The sequence below is a fragment of the Oryx dammah genome, unplaced genomic scaffold, assembly GCF_014754425.2.
Source record: "Oryx dammah isolate SB20612 unplaced genomic scaffold, SCBI_Odam_1.1 HiC_scaffold_27, whole genome shotgun sequence".
Lineage (NCBI taxonomy): Eukaryota > Metazoa > Chordata > Mammalia > Artiodactyla > Bovidae > Oryx > Oryx dammah.
The window spans coordinates 121,284,232-121,309,326 of NW_024070211.1; the positions used below are offsets into that span (position 1 = coordinate 121,284,232).

The following is a 25,095-nucleotide window of genomic DNA, read 5'->3' on the forward strand; positions in this document are numbered from 1 at the left end:
CTGGGTCGGGAAGATCCCCTGGAGGAGGGCATGGCAACCCACTCCAGTATGCTTGCCTGGAGAATCCCCATGGACAGAGGAGCCTGGAAGAAGACATGGGGTTGCAAAGAGTTGGACACGACTGAGCAACTAAACCTATAGTACACACATCCATATATAAATATATGTAACCAAGATATGTCAATACACTTTAGAGTTAATATTTTATGCTTCCTGAATTAATAGAATTCTAGTCTAGGTTTTTTTCCAACTTGCTGTGGTATTTAACAGATTTGTAAACCTTTCTAGGCATTTGGTTTGCAAACATATAAAATGAAGAAGTGTTGTATCAGTTCTTGAGGAGATGAGGCCAGTGTGGGCTTTCAGAGTCAAGGCTAAGTACAAATCACAGTCTGCCTAGGGTTTAGATGCTAGGTGAGTACAAGGATGATACTGGAAGTTTGTTCAACAGAGCATATTTGAAGTATGATCAATGTCAGAAGAGAAAGCAAAACCTTCGTGCATGTTTGGAATCAAGGATAAAACATTCATATCTGTTGTGTGTATGTACACATCATCACTCACTTTCAGGGGAAGTGAAGATGGAAATTGCTCACTGCTTCACTGGAGCACTTCTTAATGTTGTACTTGGCAAAATACATTCATTCATCTCCATGCCTTTAACAGTAGTTTACTAAGAACACATTGTTTTCCTTGAAACTATCATACTGCAACCCCCTTTATAGTCTCAAAACAGATATGTGATACTAAAATTCTAAATTTCTGGGATGTCAACAGAGAAAGAAAAAATGTACTCTTTGGTTTTGCACTGTAAAACAATGGGCAACTTATGTTAATGAATGGTCATTATTGTAAATTAATGTCAGTAAAAGAACATGGCCATAGTTGTTTTTTTTTTTTTGAGATTTATGTCCATTCAGACTAATCAATTTATTTCCCTCAAATTTTATCTCTGTGATCCTATCTTTAAAAAAAAAAGGTAACAATGTGAAAAAATGACTTAACACTACACCTCTTCATTATAATGACCTATCCAAAGGCAAAATAAAAATACTGAGAATGTAATTACTGAGCCCAGTTTTTGTATTAGGTGTGCTAAATAATGAAGGCTGCAAGGATTTGATTTGTGAGCTTATAATCTAGTTTTATGAAACAAGACAAGGGAATGAAAACAGTGAAAAGATGCAACAAAAAACAGAAAGGAATTACAGTGAAACAAGATGATTCATTACTGAATGAATGATGTTAACAGTAAATGCTCTGAACTCTTAGAGCATTTACTGTTAACATCATTCTCAGAAGACTGATGTTTGTAGAACTGACTTTATAGAAGAGGTGGAGTTTCATTCCAGGTATAACCTGCAGAAAATCAGGGAGAAATATGAAGATGATAGCTCAGGTCAATCGGACAGGAGCTGATGGTTAACTCATACAAGACCAATGAGAATTCAAGTACGTGGAAGCCAATATGTGGAGGGCCTAGGATAAGTACTTTTGAATTTATTTTGCATAAAGTGGAAATTACTGGCATTGTATGCTCAAATAAAGTTCATGATCAAATAAAGCTCAGTCCTGCAGTATGTGGGGGGTAGAATGAGGAATGGCAGGAAGGTTAGTTGGGAGACCAATTGAAGAGTCCAGAAATGAGTGAGAAGGATATAAACTTCAGGATGGCAAAGTAATGGATTACAAAAGAAAAATGTAAGACATTGAGAAAAATGAATCAATTGACTGCCAAAACTGATTGCCTGGATGGATGTGAGATGATGAAGCTAAGAGAGGCAAGCAGTACTTCAGGTGTGGGTAGTAAAAGGACTGGGAAATCTGGAGGAAGGAAACAAATTCTGTGGTCAAAATGAAGTTAGTTATAAATGTAAAAATAATGGTCATGTAGCTAGTTTATCACATGTTACACAAATTTACATAGTGCATGATGGCTCAGTGGTAAAGAATCCACCTGCCAACATAGGAGAGGCAAGAAATGTGGGTTCCATCTTTGGGTCAGGAAGATCTCCTGGAGGAGGAAATGGTAATCTACTACCATATTCTTGCCTGGAAAAATCCTATGGACAGAGGATCCTGTTGGGCTACAGTCGATGGGGTTGCAAAGAGTTGGACATGACTGAGGAACTGAGCACATGCAACATATACATTCAGTTCAGTTCAGGTGCTCAGTCGTGTCCGACTCTTTGCGACCCCATGAATCGCAGCACGCCAGGCCTCCCTGTCCATCTCCAACTCCCGGAGCCCACCCAAACTCATGCCCATTGAGTCAGTGATGCCATCCGACCATCTCATCCTCTGTTGTACCCTTCTCCTCCTGCCCTCAATCTTACCCAGCATCAAGGTCTTTTCAAGTGAGTCAGCTCTTCTCATCAGGTGGCCAAAGTACTGGAGTTTCAGCTTCAACATCAGACCTTCCACTGAACACCCAGGACTGATCTCCTTTAGGATGGACTGATTAGATCTTCTTGCAGTCCAAGGGACTCTCAAAAGTCTTCTCCAATGGTAAACTATTATTATATATTATAACCATATTTATGCCAGGAGGGATGTGAGAGTTGGACCATAAAATGGCTGAGCACTGAAGAATTGATGCTTTCAAACTGTGGTGCTGGAGAAGACTCTTGAGAGTCCTCTGGATAGCAAGGAGATCAAACCCATCAATCCTAAATGAAATCAACCCCGAATATTCATTGGAAGGACGGATGCTAAAGCTGAAGCTCCAGTACTTTGGCCACCTGATACAAAGAGCTAACTCAATGGAAAAGACCTCAATGTTGGGAAAGATTGAAGGCAGGATAAGAAGGGGGTGACAGAGATCAGATGGTTGGATGGCATTACCGACTCAACGGACATGAGTTTGAGCAAACTCTGGAAGATAATGAAGTAAGGTAAGCCTGGAGTGCTGCAGTCCATAGGGTCACAAAGAGTTGGGCATGCCTTACCAACTGAATAACAACAAGATGCTTATACACAAAAGCTCAACTTCAAAAAAACCCACAGATGATAGACTCTATTTAAAAATGAGGTTCCAGATTTCCCTGGTGGTACAGTGAATAAGAATCTGCCTGCCAGTGCAGGGGACAGGGATTTGATCCCGGATCCAGGAAGACTACACATGCCTCTGAGCAACTAAGCCTGTGCGTCACAAGTACTGAGCCTGAGTGCCACAAAGAGTCAGACACAACTGAGTGACTTTCATGTCACATTATATCTTCATAGATGCCACTTGAATTTTCCTAGATATTGTCAGCCTATGGCTATAGATATGATCTCATTTATAACCAATTTTTAAGTACCCTTGTGTGGTAGCCATTACCTACTAATGTGGACCCTCGAGCACCATGCAAAATGCTTTCCCAAATAAACTATTTTCTTGGGTCGCTTGGGTGAAGTATAACGTGTGTAGCACTTCTCATTATTTTTACTGCTCCACTGGGCACAGCTGCTACTACTTTGAGTGTTTTAAACACCAAGTACATCTTTTTGCAGTCTGTAGCCACCCTCAGTCCTGATTCAATGCACCATGCTTTGTTTAGTCAACAATGTCTCTCTCTTTCCTTGATATTAACCTCATAGTGGGCCTCCAAAATACTTGGGAGCAAAGTCATTACAAAGTTTGGTAATGTATCTCTTTCAGGTTTTAGGTACAGTTCCTTTCTCAATTTTTGGATGAGGAGATGAGTTCAAAGAGATTAAGCAATGGCAGATACCATATAACAAATTAATGGCAGAACTGGCATTCAAACTCAGATCTGTCTACACACCCTGTACTCCTAATCACAGAGTTTTAAATATGTATAAGTGTCATGCAATCTCATGTAAAAGTATTAAAATAAGCTCTGGAGATCAGACACTGAGGTTTATCAAATCAACAAGATGGAAACAAATTCCTGTACTGAACCAAGTTCTGTAACTCATTTGGTGAAACAGGCAATAATTTCAAAGTAAGTAGGGACTTTCAGATACATCTCTACAAAAGCAGCTTAACAATATCAGATATATTAAATAATTGAGATGCTTAAGAAATTAGCTCCCTGGAAATATGAGCATGCTGAAACTGGTTTAAATAAGTTAGATGCTTGACATTTGATACTGAAGATCCATGAGAAACATAATTAGTTCTCAGACTGGAGCATGAGATTATAGAAAAGGATTAAGAAGACTACAGTACCATCAGTTCAGCTGCTCAGTCGTGTATGAATCTTTGCGAACCCATGGACTGCAGCATGCCAAGCTTCCCTGTCCAACACCAACTCCCAGAGCTTGCTCAGATTCATGTCCATCGAATCAGTGATGCCATCCAACCATCTCATCCTCTATCGACTCCTTCTCCTCGTGCCTTCAATCTTTCCCAGCATCAGGGTCTTTTCAAATGAGTCAGTTCTTCGCATCAGGTGGCCAAAGTATTGGAATTTCAGTTTCAGCATCAGTCCTTCCAATGACTATTCAGGAATGATTTCCTTTAGGATGGACTGGTTGGATCTCCTTGCAGTCCAAGGCACTCTCAAGAGTCTTCTCCAACACCACAGTTAGAGTACACACCATAACACAACACCATAGTACCATTTATTCTTATTTTTTATTTGATAAATTGTTTACATATACTTATGAATATTCATACTGTGAATCTTGATACAAAATATCTGAGGTAAGTAGATTATATGTTTTAATTTTCATATTACCACTGCATAGAATGAGACAAAAGAGGAGTAATACCTTAACTAGTAAAAAAGTTATTGAATTCTAGATTGGAGGGTTTGACTTAGGTCATATTTAAATGGCCTACTGGTTTTCCCTACTTTCTTCAATTTAAGTCTGAATTTTTCAATAAAGAGTTCATGATCTGGGCCATAGTTAGCTCCCAGTCTTGTTTCTGTTGACTGTATAGAACTTCTCCATCTTCAGCTGCAAAGAATATAACCAATCTGATTTTGGTATTGACTTGGTGATGTCCATGTATAGAGTCATCTCATGTGTTATTGGAAGAAGGTGTTTGCTATGACCACTGCATTCTCTTGGCAAAACTCTGTTCACCTTTGTGCTGCTTCATTTTGTACTGAAAGGCCAAACTTGCCCATTACTCCAGGTATCTCTTGACTTCCTACTTAGCATTCCTATCCTCTGTGATGAAAAGGACATCTTTTATTGGTATTAGTCCTAGAAAGTCTTGTAGGTCTGCAAATCCCTTATGTTTATATAGTGGAAGTGCCGAATAGATTCAAGAGATTAGATCTGATAGGCAGAGTCCTGAAGAACTATGGATGGAGGTTTATAAAATAGTACAGAAGGCAGTGATCAAAACCATCCCCAAGAAAAAGAAATGCCAAAAGGCAAAATGGCTGTCTGAGAAAGTATTACAAATTGCTGAGAAAAGAATAGAAGTGAAAGGCAATGGAGAAAAGGAAAGATATACACATCTGAGTGCAGAGTTCCAAAGAGTAGCAAGGAGAGATAAGAAAGGCTTCCTCAGTGATAGGTACAAAGAAATAGAGGAAAACAATAGAATGGGAAGGACTAGGTATTTCTTCAAGAAAATTAGAGATACCAAGGGAACACTTCAAGCAAAGATGGGATCAATAAAGGACAGAAACCTAACAGAAGCAGAAGCTATTACGAAGAGGTGGCAAGAATACACAGAAGAACTGTACAAAAAAGTTCTTAATGATCCAGATACTGTGCTCACTCACGAAGAGCTAGACATCCTGGGGTGTGAAGTCAAGGAGGCCTTTGGAAACATTACTAAGAACAAAGCTAGTGGAGGTGATGGAATCCAGCTGAGCTATTTCAAGTCCTAAAAAAAGATGCTGTGAAAGTGCTGCACTTAATATGCCAGCAAATTTGGGAAACTCAACAGTGGCCACAGGACTGGAAAGGTCAGTTTTCATTTCAATCCCAAAGAAGGGCAGTATCAAAGAATATTCAAACTACTGCACAATTGCATTCATGTCACATGCTAACAAGGTAATGCTCAAAATCCTTCAAGCTAAGCTTCAACAGTACATGCAAGAACCAAGAACTTCCAGATGGACAAGCTGGATGTAGAAAAGGCAGGGGAACCAGAGGTCAAATTGCCAACATTTGTTGGATGACAGAAAAAGTAAGGGAATTCCAGAAACACATCTTCTTCACTGACTACGCTAAAGCCTTTGACTGTGTGGATCATAAAAAACTGTGGAAACTTAAACAGATGGTAATACCAGACCACCCTACCTGTCTCCTGAGAAAGTTGTAGGCAGGTCAAGAAGCAACATTTAGAACCACACATGTAACAGTGGACTGGTTCAAAATTGAGAAAGGAATATGTTGAGGTTGCATACAGTCACCCTGCTTATTTTACTTCTATGAAGAGTACATCATGTGAAATGCCTGAATGAGTCACAAGCTAGAATCAGGGTTGCTGGGAGAAATATCAATAATCTCAGATACACAGATGACACTACCCTTATAGCAGAAAGTGAAGAGTAACTAAAGAGACTCTTGATAAAGATGAAAGAGGAGAGTGAAAAAGCTGACTTAAAACTCAGTTCAGTTCAGTTCAGTCGCTCAGTCGTGTCCAACTCTCTGAGACCCCCTGAACCACAGCATGCCAGGCCTCCCTGTCTATCACCAACTCCCGGAGTCACTCTCAAACCCAGAGTCCTCTCAAATCCATTGAGTCGGTGATGCCATTTAACCATCTAATCCTTTGTCATCCCCTTCTCCTCCTGCCCTCAATCTTTCCCAGCATCAGCGTCTCTTTAAATGAGTCAGCTCTTCACATCAGGTGGCCAAAGTATTGGAGTTTGAGCTTCAGAATCAATCCTTCCAATGAACACCCAGGACTGATCTCCTTTAGGATGGACTGGTTGGATCTTCTTGCAGTCCAAGGGACTCTCAAGAATCTTCTCCAGCACAACAGTTCAAAAGTATCAATTCTTCAGTGCTCAGCTTTCTTTATAGTCCAACTCTCACATCCACACATGACCACTGGTAAAACCACAACATTGACTAGATGGACATTTGTTGGCAAAGTAATGTCTCTGCTTTTGAATATGCTATCTAGGTTGCTCATAACTTTCATGGCTGCAGTCACTATCTGCAGTGATTTTGGAGCTCCCCAAAATAAAGTCAGCCATTGTTTCCACTGTTTCCCCATCTATTTGCCACAAAGTGATGGGACTGGATGCCATGATCTTAGTTTTATGAATGTTGAGCTTTAAGCCAACTTTTTCACTCTCTTCTTTCATCAAGAGGCTCTGAATTCTTCTTCGCTTTCTGCCATAAGAGTAGTGTCATCTGCATATCTGACGTTATTGATATTTCTTCCAGCAATCTTGATTCCAGCTTGTGCTTCATCCAGTCCAGCATTTCTCATGATGTACTCTGCATATAAGTTAAATAAGCAGGGTGACAATATACAGCCTTGACATACTCCTTTTCCTATTTGGAATCAGTCTGTTGTTCCATGTCCAGTTCTAACTGTTGCTTCCTGACCTGCATATAGGTTTCCCAAGAGGCAGGTCAGGTGGTCTGGTATTCCCATCTCTTGAAGAATTTTCAACAGTTTATTGTGAGCCACACAGTCAAAGGCTTTGCATAGTCAGTAAAGCAGAAGTAGATTTTTTTTGGAACTCTCTTGCTTTTTTGATGATCCAGCGGATGTTGACTTAATACTAAACATTCAAAAAACTAAGATCATGGCATCCAGCCCCATCACTTCATGGCAAATAGATGGGGAAAAAATGGAAACAGTGAGAGACTTTATTTTTGGGGGCTCCAAAATCATTGCAGACTTTGACTGCAGCAATGAAATTCAAAGAAGCTTGCACCTTGAAAGGAAGGTTATGACAAACCTAGACAGTGTATTAAAAAGCAGAGACATCGCTTTGCCAACAAAGGTCTGTCTAGTCAAAACTATGGTTTTTCCAGTAGTCATGTATGGATATGAGAACTGGACCATAAAGAAGGCTGAGCACCAAAAAATTGATGCTTTGGAACTGTGGTGCTGGGGAAGATTCTTGAGAATCCCTTGGACAGCAAGGAGATCCAACCAGTCAATTCTAAAGGAAATCAGTCCTGATTATTCATTGGAAGGACTGATGCTGAAGCTGAAGCTCCAATATTTTGGCCACCTGATTTGAAGAGATGACTCACTGGAAAAGACCCTGATGCTGGGAGAGATCGAAGGCATAAGGAGAAAAGGCAGCAGAGGATGAGATGGTTAGATAGCATCATCAACTCAATGGATGTGAATCTGAGCAAACTCCAGTAGATAGTGGAGGACAGGGGAGTCTGGCGTTCTGTAGTCCAAGAGTCAGACACAACTTAGTGACAGAACAACAACAACAATAACAACATGGGTGCTTAACAGGTATCTCTTCAAGGATTAAATCATATCATGCTGATGTTGACCTTTATCACCCCCTGAAGGAGTACAGGGAGGATAGAAGAAATGAGGAACTTTGTGCTCTGGAAAAAATGGCAGGACAGGTCTCCAGATAGTTAAATATTTTAGGAGCTGATTTTACAAGCCCTACTCTTGTATTTCTTCATATCTACTAAAATACTAAAACACTTCATGGTGAGGACTATTCCTCGTGACTAGCAGAAGCATCCCAAGACTAGCAGAAACTTTCTGAAAAAAATATGTGCGTGATTGCATGTACTCCCCATTCATCAAAATCACTTATCCTTCCCTCTGTTCTCTTTGGAGCAATTTCTCAGAGCTATCTGAGGTGCTGTCTCCCAGGCTGCAGTACTCATTTTGTCCCTAATAAAACTTAACTTGTAACTCTCACATTGTACATTTTTTTTAAGTGGACATAGGTTATCAATAAGACTGCTGCTACTGCTGCTATTGCTAAGTCTCTTCAGTGGTGTCCAACTCTGTGCGACCCCATAGACGGCAGCCCATCAGGCTCCCCTGTCCCTGGGATTCTCAAGGCAAAAACACTGGAGTGGGTTGCCATTTCCTTCTCCAATGAATGAAAGTGAAAAGTGAAAGTGAAGTTGCTCAGTCGTGTCCGACTTCGAGACCCCATGGACTGTAGCCTACCAGGCTCCTCCATCCATGGTATTTTCCTGGCAAGAGTACTGGAGTGGGGTGCTTGCTCAGTCATGTCCAACTCTTTGCAACCCCATGGACTGTAGCCTAACCAGGTTCCTCTGTCCATGGGATTTTCCAGGCAAGAATACTGGAGTGGGTTGCCATTTCCTTCTCCAGGAGATCTTCCCGACCCAGGGATTGAACCCAGGCCTCCTGCATTGTAGGCAGATGCTTTACCATCTGAGCCACCAAGGAAGATCCCAATAAGACTGAGGTGGCACAAAAAATATATGGTATCATTCACTAGTTACTGTACTGTACATAAGATCCCCAGATCTTATTCATCTTACAACCCTGTTTGTATTCTTTGGGAACATCTTCCCTTTTCCCTACCTCGAGCCCCTGACAACCTCTCTGTTTCTCTGAGTTTTAATTTTTAAAATTCCATAGATAACTGAGATCATACAGTATTTGTCATTCTCTGATTCATTTCATTTAAACCTAATCCCTAAAGTTCCATCTCTGCTGTCACAAATGGCAGAATTTCTTTCTTTTCATGGCTGAATAATAGTCCATTATATCAGAGGGTCTCCAGCTTATGATAGTTCAACTTATATAACTTTTCAACATTATGATGGTGCTATAGCAAAATTCATTTAGTAGAAAAAAACTGAATTTTGATCTTTTCCTGGTCTAGTGATATTTGTTACCATAGTCTGCTGATGCTGGGCGGCAGCAGCTAGCTGCAGCTCTCAGTAAGCCATGTGATCACAATGGTAAATACACTTGCAAACATTCTGGTTTTCACTTTAAGTACAGTATTTAATTAATTACAGGAGATATTCAATACTTTATTATAAAACAGTCTTTGTGTTAGATGAGTATGCCCAACTCTAGGCTAACTGCAGATGGTGACTACAGCCATGAAATTAAAAGACGCTTACTCCTTGGAAGGAAAGTTATGACCAACCTAAACAGCATATTCAAAAGCAGAGACATTACTTTGCCAACAAAAATCCGTCTAGTCAAGGCTATGGTTTTTCCAGTAGTCATGTATGGATGTGAGAGTTGGACTGTGAAGAAAGCTGAGCACCGAAGAATTGATGCTTTTGAACTGTGGTGTTGGAGAAGACTCTTGAGAGTCCCTTGGACTGCAAGAAAATCCAACCAGTCCATTCTAAAGGAGATCAGTCCTGGGTGTTCTTTGGAAGGAATGATGCTAAAGCTGAAACTCTAATACTTTGGCCACCTCATGAGAAGAGTTGACTCATTGGAAAAGACTCTGATCCTGGGAGGGATTGGGGGCAGGAGGAGAAGGGGACGACAGAGGATGAGATGGCTGGATGGCATCACCAACTTGATGGATGTGAGATTGAGTGAACTCCAGAATTTGGTGATGGACAGGGAGGCCTGGCATGCTGCAATTCACGGGGTCGCAAAGAGTCGGACACGACTGAGCAGCTGAACTGAACTGAACTGAGGCTAATGCAAGTGTTCTGAGCATGTTTAAGGCAGGCAAGGCTAAACTTGATGATCAGTATGTAGGTGTATTAAATGCATTTTCAACTTATAATATTTTCAATGTATGATGGAGTTATCAGGACATAATCCCATCATAAGTTAAGGAAGATCTGTATATATACCACAATTTCTTTATTCATTCATCCATTAATGGACAATTTGTTGTTTCCATATCTTGGCTGTTGTAAATAATGTTTTAATGAATAGAAGTGTTTTCTTTTTCTTTGGGTCATTACCCAGATGTGGAACTTGTGGATCGCAGGGTAGTTCTCTGGATCAGGAATATCCTCTGGAGAAGGAAATGGCTACCCACTCCAATATTCTTACCTGGGAAATCCCATGGACAGAGGAACATGGCTGGCTGCAGTCCATGGAGTTGCAAGGGTTGGACACAACTTATCAATGAAACCAGGAGAGTAGCTCTATTTTTAATTTTTTTAGGAACCTCCATACTATTTTCTGTAGTGACTATTTTTTCCTTCAAACACTTTGAATATATTATTCTACTCTCTCCTGGACAGCAAAGTTTCTGCTGCAAAACCCAATCATAGTCTCATGGGAGTTCTCCTACATGTGAGGATTTTTCTCTTGCCTCTCTAAAAATTCTCCTTTTGTCCTTAATTTTAGTCAGTTTTATTATATTATGTCTTGGTAGAACATATTTTTGAGTTGAAATTTTTTGGAGATCTATAAGCTTTATGAACTTGGAGTTGTAAACCTCACCCAAGATTTAAGAAGTTTTCATCTTTTAAAATAATAAACTTTCGGCTCCCCTTTTCCATCTCTTCTTCTGGGATGCACAGATTACTTCTTTTGATAGTTTCCTATAGTTCACTTAGATTTCTTCCCTCTTTTTCATTCTTTTGTTTCTTGTTTTCCTCTGCCTGGATAATTTCAAATGACCTGCTTTCTACTTCACCAATTCTTTCTATTCTTTGATCAAGTCTGCTCTTGCTCTCTATTGCATTTTTCATTTCATTCATTGCATTCTTCGGCTCCAGAATTTCTATTTGGTACATATACATGTATACACAGAAAGTTCAACAAATCAGGTGTTCTTGATTCCTGATTTTTTAGAATTGTCTCTTGTTTGTTAAACTGTCTTTTGTTGACTCTTGTAGCTCACTGAGATTCCTTAAAACAACTATTTGTCCAAATATTTTATGGGGCAAACTGCAGATTTCTGTTTCTGTGGGGTTAGCAACTAGAAAATTATGTGTACCTTTGGTGTGTCATGTCTCTGATGACTTGCATTGCTCTCTTCACATATGAAGAAGCATTTGCCTACTCCAATCTTTACTGACAGGCTTCAGGAGAGAAATACCTCTGTCAGCCCTGTTAGGGATCCTGAGGCTAAGATTGTATACCTTCTCTAGATCCTGCAAAGCCAGGCTGAATGCTGACAGTCTCCCATTCACTTTCCCTAAGGCAATGCTGAATGCTCAAGTTTGTGTGCTTTCTTTCAGTCCCATGGAGTTGAGCCAGCTTTTGTGCTTGCTCACTAGTCTACTGAAAAAGCTTACCCCTGCTGCCCTTGAAGGCAAGTGCATGACCTAGCACGAAGTGGGAGTGTGTGTGGGTGATGTGAATGGAGTGCTGGGGGCCAACTGGAAGGATCAATAGGCAGGTCACCCCCAGTATCTTGTGATGAGCTTCCTGATGGAGTCTGCAACACAGTTAGTCGGATCCACATCTCTTTAATGCCCACTGAGAGCCTGATTGCTAGTTTGCCAGCTGCTCCCCACCTCTTACTTCAGTATTCTGGATAGGTTGAGAAAGAAGTGGGTCTCTTTAGCAGCAACCCACACAACTGGGAAAGCTGGGTACACACTCACAGACTCTCTCTGTTCCCTGCAGGAGAAACTGTGGTCAAAGAAGATCTCTCTTGGCACTGAACTATGCTGCCTTGGGGGAGGAGTAGTGTGGGTAAAGTGAAACTGTTCCTTTTATGCTTTTCAGTGTGTACATTCTCAGATTTTCTTTTTCTGCTCCAACAGTGTGCTGGAACTTCTACACTAGACTTCTGACTTGTGAGATTCTCAATACCAGGGTTCTTTAGGAATAAGATGATGGAAAATTTCTATTTCACCATTTTGATGTTGTAACTTTCCTTGAGTAAGAATTTACAGTAGATATTAAGTTCTTCCAATTCTAAATTTCTATGTTTTTTATTTGTCTATAATACTAAAAATTTTACTTTTCTACCCATACAAGTATTGATCTACTTTTCTATTGTTCCTATTGAGCAGAATAAATTACTATTAGGACTGGACACATGAGCCAGTTACTAGCCTACTTTGAAATCCTTTCTTATGTTGGTATCTTACATTATTTCATCCTAATTTTGGTAGAAAGTGTTTCAGAAGTGATCATCAAATTGCCCTCCTCAAATAGCCCTCTATTATAGATTTCTCATTTCTCTTGGATTGGCTACTTCAATCTTTCAGCAAATTAGAAGTCTTTGTCATATTTTGAAAAATTTTAGACACATGTGCAATATTTAAACAGTAGTATAGCAACACACTACATATTTTTTAAAAGAAAATAGCTACTCTTTAAAGTTTCTAAAATTTCTAAAAATAGAATATCAATCATCAATGTTAGAAAATACTTTATACAAAGCTCTTATCAAAAGATCTTCCAAATGTAGCCACCTGTAGTAAATAAAGTGGATGAGCCAACAAAATGTAATAAAAGTTAAAAAAAAGAAAAAACTATAAGTAGGCCAAATTATTCATATAACATATATTCATACATGTGTTAATATAATTACTTTTCACCCTACAAAATGTTTTAATATTTGCTTCTTCCCTTTGATTGAGAGCATATGATTATGTTTACTTCCATCTTTGACAGCTTCAAAGTGCTTATTATTGAATTTACAGAATATTTATCTGCATTCATTTGATATGATGTTTAATTATTTCATAGTGTTCATTTTTCCAATTATTTTGTAAACTTCTGGTAGTCAGGATTAGTACCTACATTTTTCTTTTTATACATGTAACTCTTCCATTTATGTCAGCATACACTGTAGTTAACACAAAATATTATTTATGATCAATTAGACTAAGTAATTATATTCCCTGAAAAGGAACTGCTGAATCAGAATAAAAAGTTATGACTTACTTTTTTTCCTATAAATTTGGTGAGACCTCAGTGAGAACTAGAAATGAATGTTTCTTGATCTTTGTTCTATTGAGTCCAAGTACTATTCCACATGATAGGTAAAATGCCAAATATAGCGACTTAGTTTAGATTCTCTGGAACGCAGAATCTGAAAAAAGGGTAGGGATGGAAGTACTTTAACTGGAAAGTAGTCTCAGAAAACAAGAATGAGTGAGATAAGGAGGAAGGAAAAAGGAAAAGGCTCATAATCAAAGTCATTTCTGTAGAATGGAGGCTCAACTGTGTTGTGGTCTCCTGAGAAGCACCGAGACAGCCTTTCTAGTGCTGGCCACCTGAAGAATACAAGCTGGAACTCGTACACACTGTCTCCACGCCCATACTGTCCCTTGGCAACAATAACTCCACCTGTGGTTAGTTCTCCTAGAGCTAGAGAATGGCTAGGGAGAAAGAGGAAAGATAAATGTGGCATTTCTCCTTTGAGGTGGTGACAAGAATTTCCAGACCCAATTCCAACAGGGGTGTGTTCCTCATACCAACAAGCCAATTCTTCCCCACACCAACAAGCAATTCTCAGGACATCAGCACAGTGTCTGAGAATTCAACTCTATTCTAATTCTATATAAAAGATAGCATCACGTTTCACAGGTAGAGGACTCGGTCCTACAAGACCATCCTCCACTTCAGATGTTAGTTGTTAGCCCAGGAAGGTACTTATGCTACTTACTGGCTACAAACTGGAGGTTCCAATGACTTCCTTTTTGGGTTTGATTAATTTGCTAGAATGGCTCACAGAACTCAGGAAAACTCATTTACCCATTAGATTACCAGTTTATTGTAAAAGGATATTAGAGGATTTGAATCAGCAGCCACTTGAAGAGATATATAAGGCAATGTCCTATTCAACCTCAAGTCCCTCTCCTCTACCCTGGAAATTAGGAGGTGAGACAAAGTTCCAACCCTCTAATTGCATAGTTGGCAACCAGCCCCTACCTTGAGTGGGATCCAAAGTCACCTTCCTTGAAGAACTGAGGAGAAGAGTTTTTTTTCAAGAACTGAAGACAATTCTTCACTGCTCTTATCTTGGGAAATTCCAAAGGTTTGGTAAGCTGTTATCTAGGAATTGTGGCTGAAGGCCAAATTCAGATAACCAAACATATATTTTCCCTATAAATTACAATATCGCAGGTGGGCTGCAGAGAACAAACAAATTATATTCATTGACTACAATACCACAATTATAATTTCTTGTGCCTTGATCTGGGGTCTTGTCTTGGTTGTGGACACCAGCTTTTAAGAGGGGGCATTCACAGGATGAGAAAAAACAAGATAACATGAGTTATGGAAACCAAGTCACATGGATAAGCACTGAAGGAACTGAAGGAGTTAGCTTAAAGAAAAGATAGGTTTGGTCAGCTGCAGGGGAAGCTGAGCTTTTCTAGAGCTGTTTACTGCAGCTATGACTGAAGTCAGGGACAGGCTGATGGGAAGAGACACAGGCTATATGAAGCATCCTCTATGAGAAGTAATCTTTAAGAAAATTTTAACAAGAATATTTTAAAACTTTCTTCTCAACCTTTGGAAATGCAACTCCAATGAGGCCAAAAAGAATCAAAGAAAAACTGACTAGTAAATGGTGATGGCTAAATATTAGAAGAGCAAGAGAACACACAAATCAGCATTTTTTTTTCAATTCACTATTCAGAGTTATATTTAGATGAGTGCAAAATGCATTTGGTCAACCACTTCACATTCAAATTCATATGTGTGGAAATAAATTTGATCCATCTGTGTCTGAATTTTTATTTTTTAAACCACCAACATTTTCTTTTACAAGAACTGATTTCCAAGGAGTCTTATGATATCCCCAACTTCCTGCCAAACCTCTAAAAAAGTCTGAAATGTGGAAGATGTACTGAACCTCCTCAAATATACTGGTTTTTAAATAAAAATAAGCAATAAATAAGCAAAGTAATAGCTGATTTATCTGTTACAATGGCATCTGTGTTGAAATTAAGCATAAAAGAGGAAACGAGAAAGTTCTATACAGTATCTATTTTTAGTACATATATGCTTCAGTTCAGTTCAGTTCAGTCACTCAGTCGTGTCCGACTCTTTGTGACCCCATGAATCGCAGCACGTCAGGCCTCCTTGTTAATCACCAACTCCTGGAGTTCACTCAAACTCACATCTATCGAGTTGGTGATGCCATCCAGCCATCTCATCCTCTGTCATCCCCTTCTCCTCCTCCCCCCAATCCCTCCCAACATCAGGGTCTTTTCCAATGAGTCAACTCTTTGCATGAGGTGACCAAATTATTGGAGTTTCGGCTTCAGCATCAGAACTTCCAATGAACACCCCGGACTGATCTCCTTTAGAATGGACTGGTTGGATTTTCTTGCAGTCCAAGGGACTCTCAAGAGTCTTCTCCAACACCACAGTTCAAAAGCATCAATTCTTCGGCGCTCAGCTTTCTTCACAGTCCAACTCTCACATCCATACATGACTACTGGAAAAACTATAGCCTTGACTAGACAGATGTTTGTTGGCAAGGTAATATCTCGACTTTTCAATATGCTATCTAAGTTCGTCATAACTTTCCTTCCAAGGAAAGTTTTTAATTTTAATTTCATGGCTGCAATCACCATCTGCAGTGATTTTGGAGCCTCCCAAAATAAAGTCAGCCACTGTTTCCACTGTTTCCCCATCTATTTCCCATGAAGCGATCGGACCAGATGCCATGGTCTTAGTTTTCTGAAAGTTGAGCTTTAAGCCAACTTTTCCACTCTCCTCTTTTACTTTCATCTAAAGGCTTTTTAGTTCTTCACTTTCTGCCATAAGGGTGGTGTCATCTGCATTCTCCAGGCAAGAATACTGGAGTGGGTTACCATTTCCTCCTCCAGAGGATCTTCCTGACCCAAGGATCGAACCCAGGTCTCCCGCATTGCAGGCAGACACTTTTCCCTCTGAGCCACCAGAGAAGCCATGTCATCTGCATATTTTAGGTTATTGATATTTCTCCTGGTAATCTTGATTCCAGCTTGTGCTTCATCCAGTCCAGCGTTTCTCATGATGTACTCTGCATATAAGTTAAATAAGCAGGGTGACAATATACAGCCTTGACATACTCCTTTTCCTATTTGAAACCAGTCTGTTGTTCCATGTCCAGTTCTAACTGTTGCTTCCTGACCTGCATATAGGTTTCTCAAGAGGCAGGTTAGGTGGTCTGGGATTCCCATCTCTTTCAGAATTTTCCACAGTTTATTGTGATCCACACAGTCAAAGGCTTTGGCATAGTCAAGAAAGCAGAAATAGATGTTTTTCTGGAACTCTCTTGCTTTTTTGATGATCCAACAGATGTTGGCAATTTGATCTCTGGCTCCTCTGCCTTTTCTAAAACCAGCTTGAACATCTAGAAGTTCACGGTTCACGTATTGCTGAAGCCTGGCTTAGAGTATTTTGAGCATTACTAGCATGTGAGATGAGTGCAATTGTGCAGTAGTTTGAGCATTCTTTGGCGTTGCCTTTCTTTGAGATTTGAATGAAAACTGACTTTTTCCAGTCCTGTGGCCACTGCTGAGTTCCAAATTTGTTGGCATATTGAGTGCAGCACTTTCACAGCATCATCTTTCAGGATTTGAAATAGCTCAACTGAAATTCCATCACCTCCACTAGCTTTGTTCATGGTGATGCTTCCTAAGGCACACTTGACTTCAGATTCCAGGATGTCTGGCTCTAGGTGAGTGATCACACCATTGTGATTATCTGGATAGTGAAGCTCTTTTTTGTACAGTTCTGTGTATTCTTGCCACCTCTTCTTAATATCTTCTGCCTCTGTTAGGTCCATATTATTTCTGTCCTTTATTGAGCCCATCTTTGCATGAAATGTTCCCCTGGTACCTCTAATTTTCTTGAAGAGATCTCTAGTCTTTCCCATTCTGTTGTTTTCCTCTATTTCTTTGCATTGATCGCTGATGAAGGCTTTCTTATCTCTCCTTGCTATTGTTTGGAACTCTGCATTCAAATGGGCATATCTTTCCTTTTCTCCTTTGCTTTTTGCTTCTCTTTTTTCACAGCTATTTGTAAGGCCTCCTCAGACAACTATTTTGCTTTTTTGCATTTCTTTTCCATGGGGATGGCCTTGATCCCTGTCTCCTGTACAATGTCACAAACCTCCATCCATAGTTCATCAGGCACTCTATCTATCAGATCTAGTCCCTTAACTCTATTTCTCACTTCCACTGTTCAATCATAAGGGATTTGATTTAGGTCATACCTGAATGGTCTAGTGGTTTTACCCACTTTCTTCAATTTAAGTCTGAATTTGGCAATAAGGAGTTCATGATCTGAGCCACAGTCAGCTCCCGGTCTTGTTTTTGCTGACTGTATAGAGCTTCTCCATCTTTGCCTGCAAAGAATATAATCAGATTTCGTTGTTGACCATCTGGTGATGTCCATGTGTAGAGTCTTCTCTTGTGTTGTTGGAAGAGGGTGTTTGCTATGACCAGTGCGTTCTCTTGGCAAAACTCTATTAGCCTTTGCCCTGCTTCATTCCGTACTCCAAGGCCAAATTTGCCTGTTCTTCCAGGTGTTTCTTGACTTCCTACTTTTGCATTCCAGTCCCCTATATATGCTTAGATATGGTATAATGCAAATAACATACACAACAAGTCATGTGTAAGCAGTTTGCATATGAACCTCTAGTTTAAATGTAGAATGGATGACCCAGGACAAATTTATGCTTACTTCTGAAGAATGACTTAAGTCATATAGGTTACCAACGAAGTTTCCTCATCTACTTCCTGGCTACTCCCTTGTCTCCTTACAGACTTCTCTGCCTCAGTCCATCCCATAACTATTGCTATTACTTAAGGGGGTTCACCTAGAGCCTTTGTTTCTTTAGTTCACCATGCTCCTGTAGGGTAATTTAATCCTATCGCATGGCATCACTGACCATTTAGATGTCAATGACTTTCAGGCCTGTATCTTCAGCTTGGCTTTCACTTTTGAAATAGACTATTCCTGAACTCTTCCCACTTAGTCAATAAATATCTCAGCATTTCCATAAATACTCATTTTATGACCCAGAAACTTTTTTTGACTTCTTTTTCCTTCTTTGTCACTCCCTTCCTACCTCCAGTGAGCCCCCAAGTCCAGATCCTTCTTTCTCTTAAACATCTCTCCTATCTAGTTCAAATCATCCTTTTCTACCACCTGAATTACTGCAACACCTCCCTAACTGAACTAACCATACTCAGGAAAGCTTCCTCCAAACCATTCTATGCATAACTGTTAAAGGTTCTTTCTACAACAGAAATCTGATCATACCTCTTTCTGGTTAAAACCACTTTTAACCATCACTTTTTGTCACTTTTAGAATGAAGTCCAAATTTCTCAGTGTAGTTACAAAGCCCTAAATTATCTAGCTTATTAGGTTTTCAAACACTTCTCTGAATTCACCCCTGGCATTCTACTGTCCAAATATCTGAGTTGTTTTGTGTGTGTGTGTGTGTGTAATTTCTAAAAAAAGTCATGTTTTCTCACACTCCAGTGATAGATACTCCCACACTTTCCTCTGATTAAAATTTATTCTCCTCACCAGTCCTATCCCGTCCAACTTCCTTGTCTCATCAGTTTTTCCTGTTCTACTGACAAGACCATGCCAGCTTAAATGTCCTTTATTCCACTGGTTTGGCCAAGGCTGTTTGATGCCCCACCCACCTTGTGCTTCCTCTCTTACAGCCCCTACTTATTACAATGTACTATAGCTGTTTCTTTGTCACTCTCTTTCAATACAGTTTAAAACTCTCTATGAGGACTAAACCCCACTTCCAAGCAGGACTCCCAACACATATTGCACATGCAATAAATTGCTGTCAAATATATTTAAAATCTAATATACCATTTTAGATCCATATTAACAGCCTTACATACGAAACAGACTATCATAGGTGCTAACTTACAAAGTGCATGAAAGAATGTGTTTTCATTTTTTTTTTGTATCATCATTCATAGGAAAAATGTTTTAAGACTTATACAAATATAATGCTACTTTCCCTTTTGATGTGTAAACACATGAATAATTTTTTTTTCTGTTTTATTTGAACTTGGTGCTAAATGTATTGTGTATCTAATTACAGTACTTTGTCTTTTAATAGTTCTTTTATATACCTACTATAAATAATCATTGCTTTTTAAAGCATACTGGAAATCCTCAAGTAAATTACATTTGAGACAAGAAAACTGAGAGACTGTATGAAGGTTAAGATTTTTAGGACAGATAATATACTAAGAGTTGTATTAGAACTAGATTACAAATATGTTTAATCTTCCATGCTTTAAAACTGAATAAAGCATCTTTTTTTGGAGAAATATTACCTAGAACGTCAAGCAAATATTTATAGATATTCTAAGACAAGAGCTAACTTTTATATTTTTCAAGTCTACAAAAGTTATATGAAGTGGCATAGGATTGTAAAGATATACTTCCACTGACTTTTCTTTCTGTTTTTAACAAAAACACATTTACTATTGATGACAGAATGCCTAGAGTGGATTAAGCTATGAAAATATTACCACATGTTTATAGGGACATATGTTTTTAATATGTAGATACTTTGTACTTTTAGGAATATATCTTTCATCTATAGCTAAAAAAGAGAATTTTACTTCTCATAGAGAATTCTAGTTAAAAGGAAACTGTTACTTGATGTCATTTTATAATAGTCTTTTCATGATAGATCTACTTAGATAAAATTACTTTGAAATTCACAGTGGTACATCTACACAGTCGAAAACGCAAAAGAATTTGGGAAAAAATTAAATTGTTTTTCAGTGGAGGATCTCAAATAGGAAATAAGAATTTGACTTAAACAAAAAATCCTTTAGTTTATCAGTTTGATTAAGGTACAGAAGCTTCAAAATGATCAAATGTCCACTTCTATTGGCTTCATAATATGTTTAAACCTAATTTTAAGTGTAGCATTGCTTCCCAGTTTTTCTTAATGAATTGTAGCCTCCAAAATTGGTCTTCAAAAATTATGAACTGACAATTTAAATTAGAAATACACTGATCATATTTTCAGGTTGAACAATCATGTCAAGTAATTAAATTTATGAGCTATAAAGAAACATTAAGAAATTTACCTTTATATTCCATTACCTTTTTTTAAAATGGAAATTATTCCATTTTTTTCTGATGGACTGGTACAAATTGCAAATCAGATTTTAAAAGTCTCTGTCAATTTTAACAGCTAGTGGAAAAAAAAAAATAGAAGGCATTCTATGAAGTGGAAAGAGTACTAAATATTCCAAATTTTAGTAAGAAGCTAAATCTGTTCTCATACCAATGCCTCTTAGACCTATCTCTAAAGTAGATTTTCTCAAAATTCCCTATCATCACCATTCAAATGATTAACCTCTGAATAATTTTCTTGTGTTCACCTTGTTTCCCTACTCTTAGTTATGCGTCTTCATTTGGGGACTCTGCTACGAGTACCTCGGTGGTATTCTATGTAATAGAATAGTGAGATTTTAGTCTTTTAATTTGGATAAAACCTTCATTAATCATACTCTGTTAAAGGTATTAAGTTTATTAGGTCAAAATGACAGAGCACACTGCTGAGAAGATAATAAGTGCTTGTTAAATAATAGTCCAATTACCTGAAATATCTGATTTTTTTTAAATCTATAAAATTGATATAAAAAATATGACTTGCAATCAGCTTTCTAGGTAATTCAATGAAAAAGAGATAGACTTTTTAAAAATCAGAATTACTGGAATGAGTGTAACTGTTTAAACAGATGTCATCCCCCCAAAAAAACCCATGCATTAAGTGAATCAATTTATTTTCTTGGAGCAAATATGGGAAATCCAAATGCCAAACAAGAAGAAAACCTTTACCGAAGACTGAAAATTACAATTGATAAGATGCTGCAGCAGTTCTTTGACCCCCACATAAGCTGGTTCTGTGGTAGGATAAAAAATGTTTTATAAGAGAAACCAAGTTTATAAAAATCGAGACTACTAATGAAAAACAGACTTCTGAGGTTTTAAATGATCTGATTTTTCTGTTCTTCTTTTACTGTGTTTGGAAATGACAGCAGAAATCATGAAATATAAGCATAAAAGTAGTTTGGAATATTTCTAACCTCTATCACAAGACAATTACTGGTTGAGAGTTCTTTCTTAATAAACCAACATGATTCATCTTGCGTTTTCCTTGTCATCTCCTTCACCATTGCCACATAGAATACTTTGTACCTGGTTCTTTTCTGGTGCCACAAAAATGAACCATTTCATGGGGAGCTCTGAGAGATAAAAATCTATTTGATAATGAGGCTATCTCCCTAATTTTGTCAATTAAAAGTGGAAAGCTATAAATAATAGAAGAAGAAAAACACAGCTGTGTGAATCTTGGCACAACAGGGTGAAACTATCCCTACTGTTTGCTTCTTTTTCCCACATCCCCCTTTCCAATGCATATAAATTCATTGCTCTGGCAGCTTCAGTTTGGGCCCCAGTTTTGACTAAATCTAACAGCCCAAAGAAAAACACAGCTGAAACCACTGCCTGGTGGTTTAACTCACAGCCCCAAATGATAGGCCTCCAACAGAGCCCAGCAGGTTTTCAGCAAGAAGGCTTATGAATAGAGTTCATTTTGGAAGGTGAAGAGTTTGATAAAAAGTCAGAAACAGAGGCTTTACCGTAGCTGTCTTAAGAGATTTTGCATAGCCCTACTAGAAAGAAACAAGGCAATATCTAGTCCCCTACTGTAAGAAATACCTGATAGATTTCTCTGGCGCTTTAAAACTGACTTATTCTATGTTAAAATGCTAAAACCACAAGGAAATGACAAGTTCACATGCAAAACGAAGAGCTGAACTGTGCACAGCTATTTCTTTCATTTGTATTTGTTTTATTCTCATTCAGTTCTGAAGACCTGTGGGTCAGCGATCATTCCTGAACTAGTAAACCTAAAGCCTTTATGGAAATTTTGTCCTTGAGTCTGCCCTTCTCTATGTGGTTCAACTACAGATTATCTCATCAGCTGTGATCCAAGGATCTCAAAAAAAAAAAAAAAAAAAACATATATACTCAAAGTAATAGAAACAGAAGATAATCAGCTGAAATGTGGTTTTATTTAGAAACACTGCTGTTTTCAGAGATCTGATGGTAAATTCCTTCTGAGACTGTCAAAGATGGCACCAATGTCATGATTAAGTCTCTAGAACACCTCTAAAAGAGGACTAAACTGTTTTTCTCTGTTGCTACTCCTCTGTGCAACAGAATTAATTTCTTCCTACAAAGTGGGGATAGAAAAAATTAAAAAGAATACTGAGTGAAAATATAAATATACTTAGGATAATATCTCAGTTTTCTGCCAAAGTATATAAGCCCATTTATTAAATGGAGTGGAACATATAACTGAAACATACACTGAGCATTCTTAATGGTGTTTATAAATAAAGATACAACAAGCTTTTATCAGAAATATTATTTCAGGAACCATACTGCCATAATTATACTCAAAAGGAAATTAGAAAAATTGTAAATTTTCAATATCTTAAAATTAGAAATTAGACAAGGAGCTTTACTACTTTCATTTTGACCAAAAGAAAGATATATATTACAAAAAAATTCTAAAAAAGCAAAAGCTTTATTTTAGAATAGGCAGGATTTAATATCTCATCTTCATTGTGGAAGGGTAATTTCACTACATATAACATTCTGGGTTGACTACTTTAAACGTTTACCATCCGATTCCATCGTTATATTGTTTTGGTCTACCTTACTGCGTTTGAAGACTTTTTTTCTCAATTGGCTGCTTTTAGGATTTTCTCTCTTATATTTGGCCATCAGAAGTATCGCTATCGAAAGTCTAAACACAATTTTCCTTTTTCTCCTTCTGGTTTTCTTGTTTCTGTCTAGGGGTTTGCTAAGTGTCTTAGATCAGCGTCATCTGTTTTTTAATCCTTGATCATTCTATCTTCCATTCTCTCCTCCATTCTCTCCCTCTTCTACTTTGGGACTCCAATTACCCTTATTTTACACATTTTTGACTGTATCTCAATTGTCAGTTATTTTCTGTTCTGTTTTTTCCATTCTTTTTTTTTTTTTCTTTGTGTACTTTAGTTTGGATAACTCTACTGAGCTTGTCTCCTGTTTCATTAACATATTTGTATCTTCTGCTAGATTCAACATGCCCTTAATCCATTGGGTTTTAAATTGAGATCTTATCTGTTGAAATTCTGAAGCTGCTTCTTTTCATGGATTCTATTTCTATGTTAAGATTATTTATCTTTAAATCTATTTTGTCTCCTTATATTTTCATTGAATGTATTAATCATAGTCTTAGATTATGAACTTCAATATGTGAATCACCTATGAGTTGGCTTCTACATTTTCATATTCTTAGTTATTATTCCTTTTTTAATCTAGTAATTTTTATTGAATACTGGACATTTGTATTTAAGAAACTTTAGAGACTCCAAGATATTTAAAAATATTTTTGAAGTTGCCCTAGAAGTGTCATAAGAAATATTTCTGACAAAGTTACTGATTCTTTCCAGGACCATATAGAAAAAAGAGGGCTGCCTCTCTTAGAGTCAGGATTGGGCTCAGTGGAAAAGTAGGTTTGTTCTGCTTATAGGTAAACAAGGAAAATCGACAGAGGCTACAGTCAATACACAGTACTGCAAAATCCATGAGGAGAGGTTATTTGTGCCTTAACACTGTGAGGTTCATGCCAACAGCTGGTCTGAGGCATTTCCCTGGTCCTCCTTCTGGATTGCTGGTGGGCAATTTGGGATTTCAGTGTAATTTTTTAATTACCTTTTTAAACCTTTGGGAGAGGTTTATCTCAGAAGACAACTGTTTCTTTCTGTCTCGCTTCCCTCTCAGTCACTAGACTGAGTCATGGAAATTGTATAAGCATTAGAAAATGATTAATTCATTCTGTTCCATGTTATTGAAATTTTAATGTGCATATTATAAGAAAACATATCTAAATTGCACCTACTTCTCTTGCAGAAATAGATGACAAGAGGGTGACCAACACACAAGCAGAAGTAAGTTTTCTTCTATTTTGTGTTAAATATATGTCCAATCCAATCAGCTAAAAACACAACCAGCTCAATTTGATTGTGATACAAAATATGATATCAATACAACTGTGTTGTATAAACTATTTAATTTGCTTTTCCTGACTCAATAAACAGTAAAATGGTGTCATTAAATTGTGACCTCTACCTTTGATTCTCCACCTATAAAATAATACTAACCCCTGGGAAAAACCTCTAAAATAAACTACTGATTTTAGAGTCAAGATATGGTATTGATAATTTCAGTTTAGTGACTGGCGGTGTGTGACCAGCACAGGTTGGGGCAGCTAGTGTTGGAATCTTGGAACAAGAAG

At 38.1% G+C, this 25,095-nt stretch overlaps 1 protein-coding gene across 2 annotated transcripts in view; it reads left to right on the forward strand.

Annotated features, from left to right (window-relative positions):
• The window catches only part of PPP1R1C (protein phosphatase 1 regulatory inhibitor subunit 1C), a 121,906-nt gene that overhangs the window by 23,350 nt on the left and 73,461 nt on the right, over nucleotides 1–25,095 (forward strand). For both annotated transcript variants that reach the window (XM_040227748.1, XM_040227749.1), the window contains exon 3: nucleotides 24,711–24,748. In XM_040227748.1, the coding sequence (XP_040083682.1) occupies nucleotides 24,711–24,748 (38 nt within the window). The remainder of the gene's footprint in view (nucleotides 1–24,710; nucleotides 24,749–25,095) is intronic.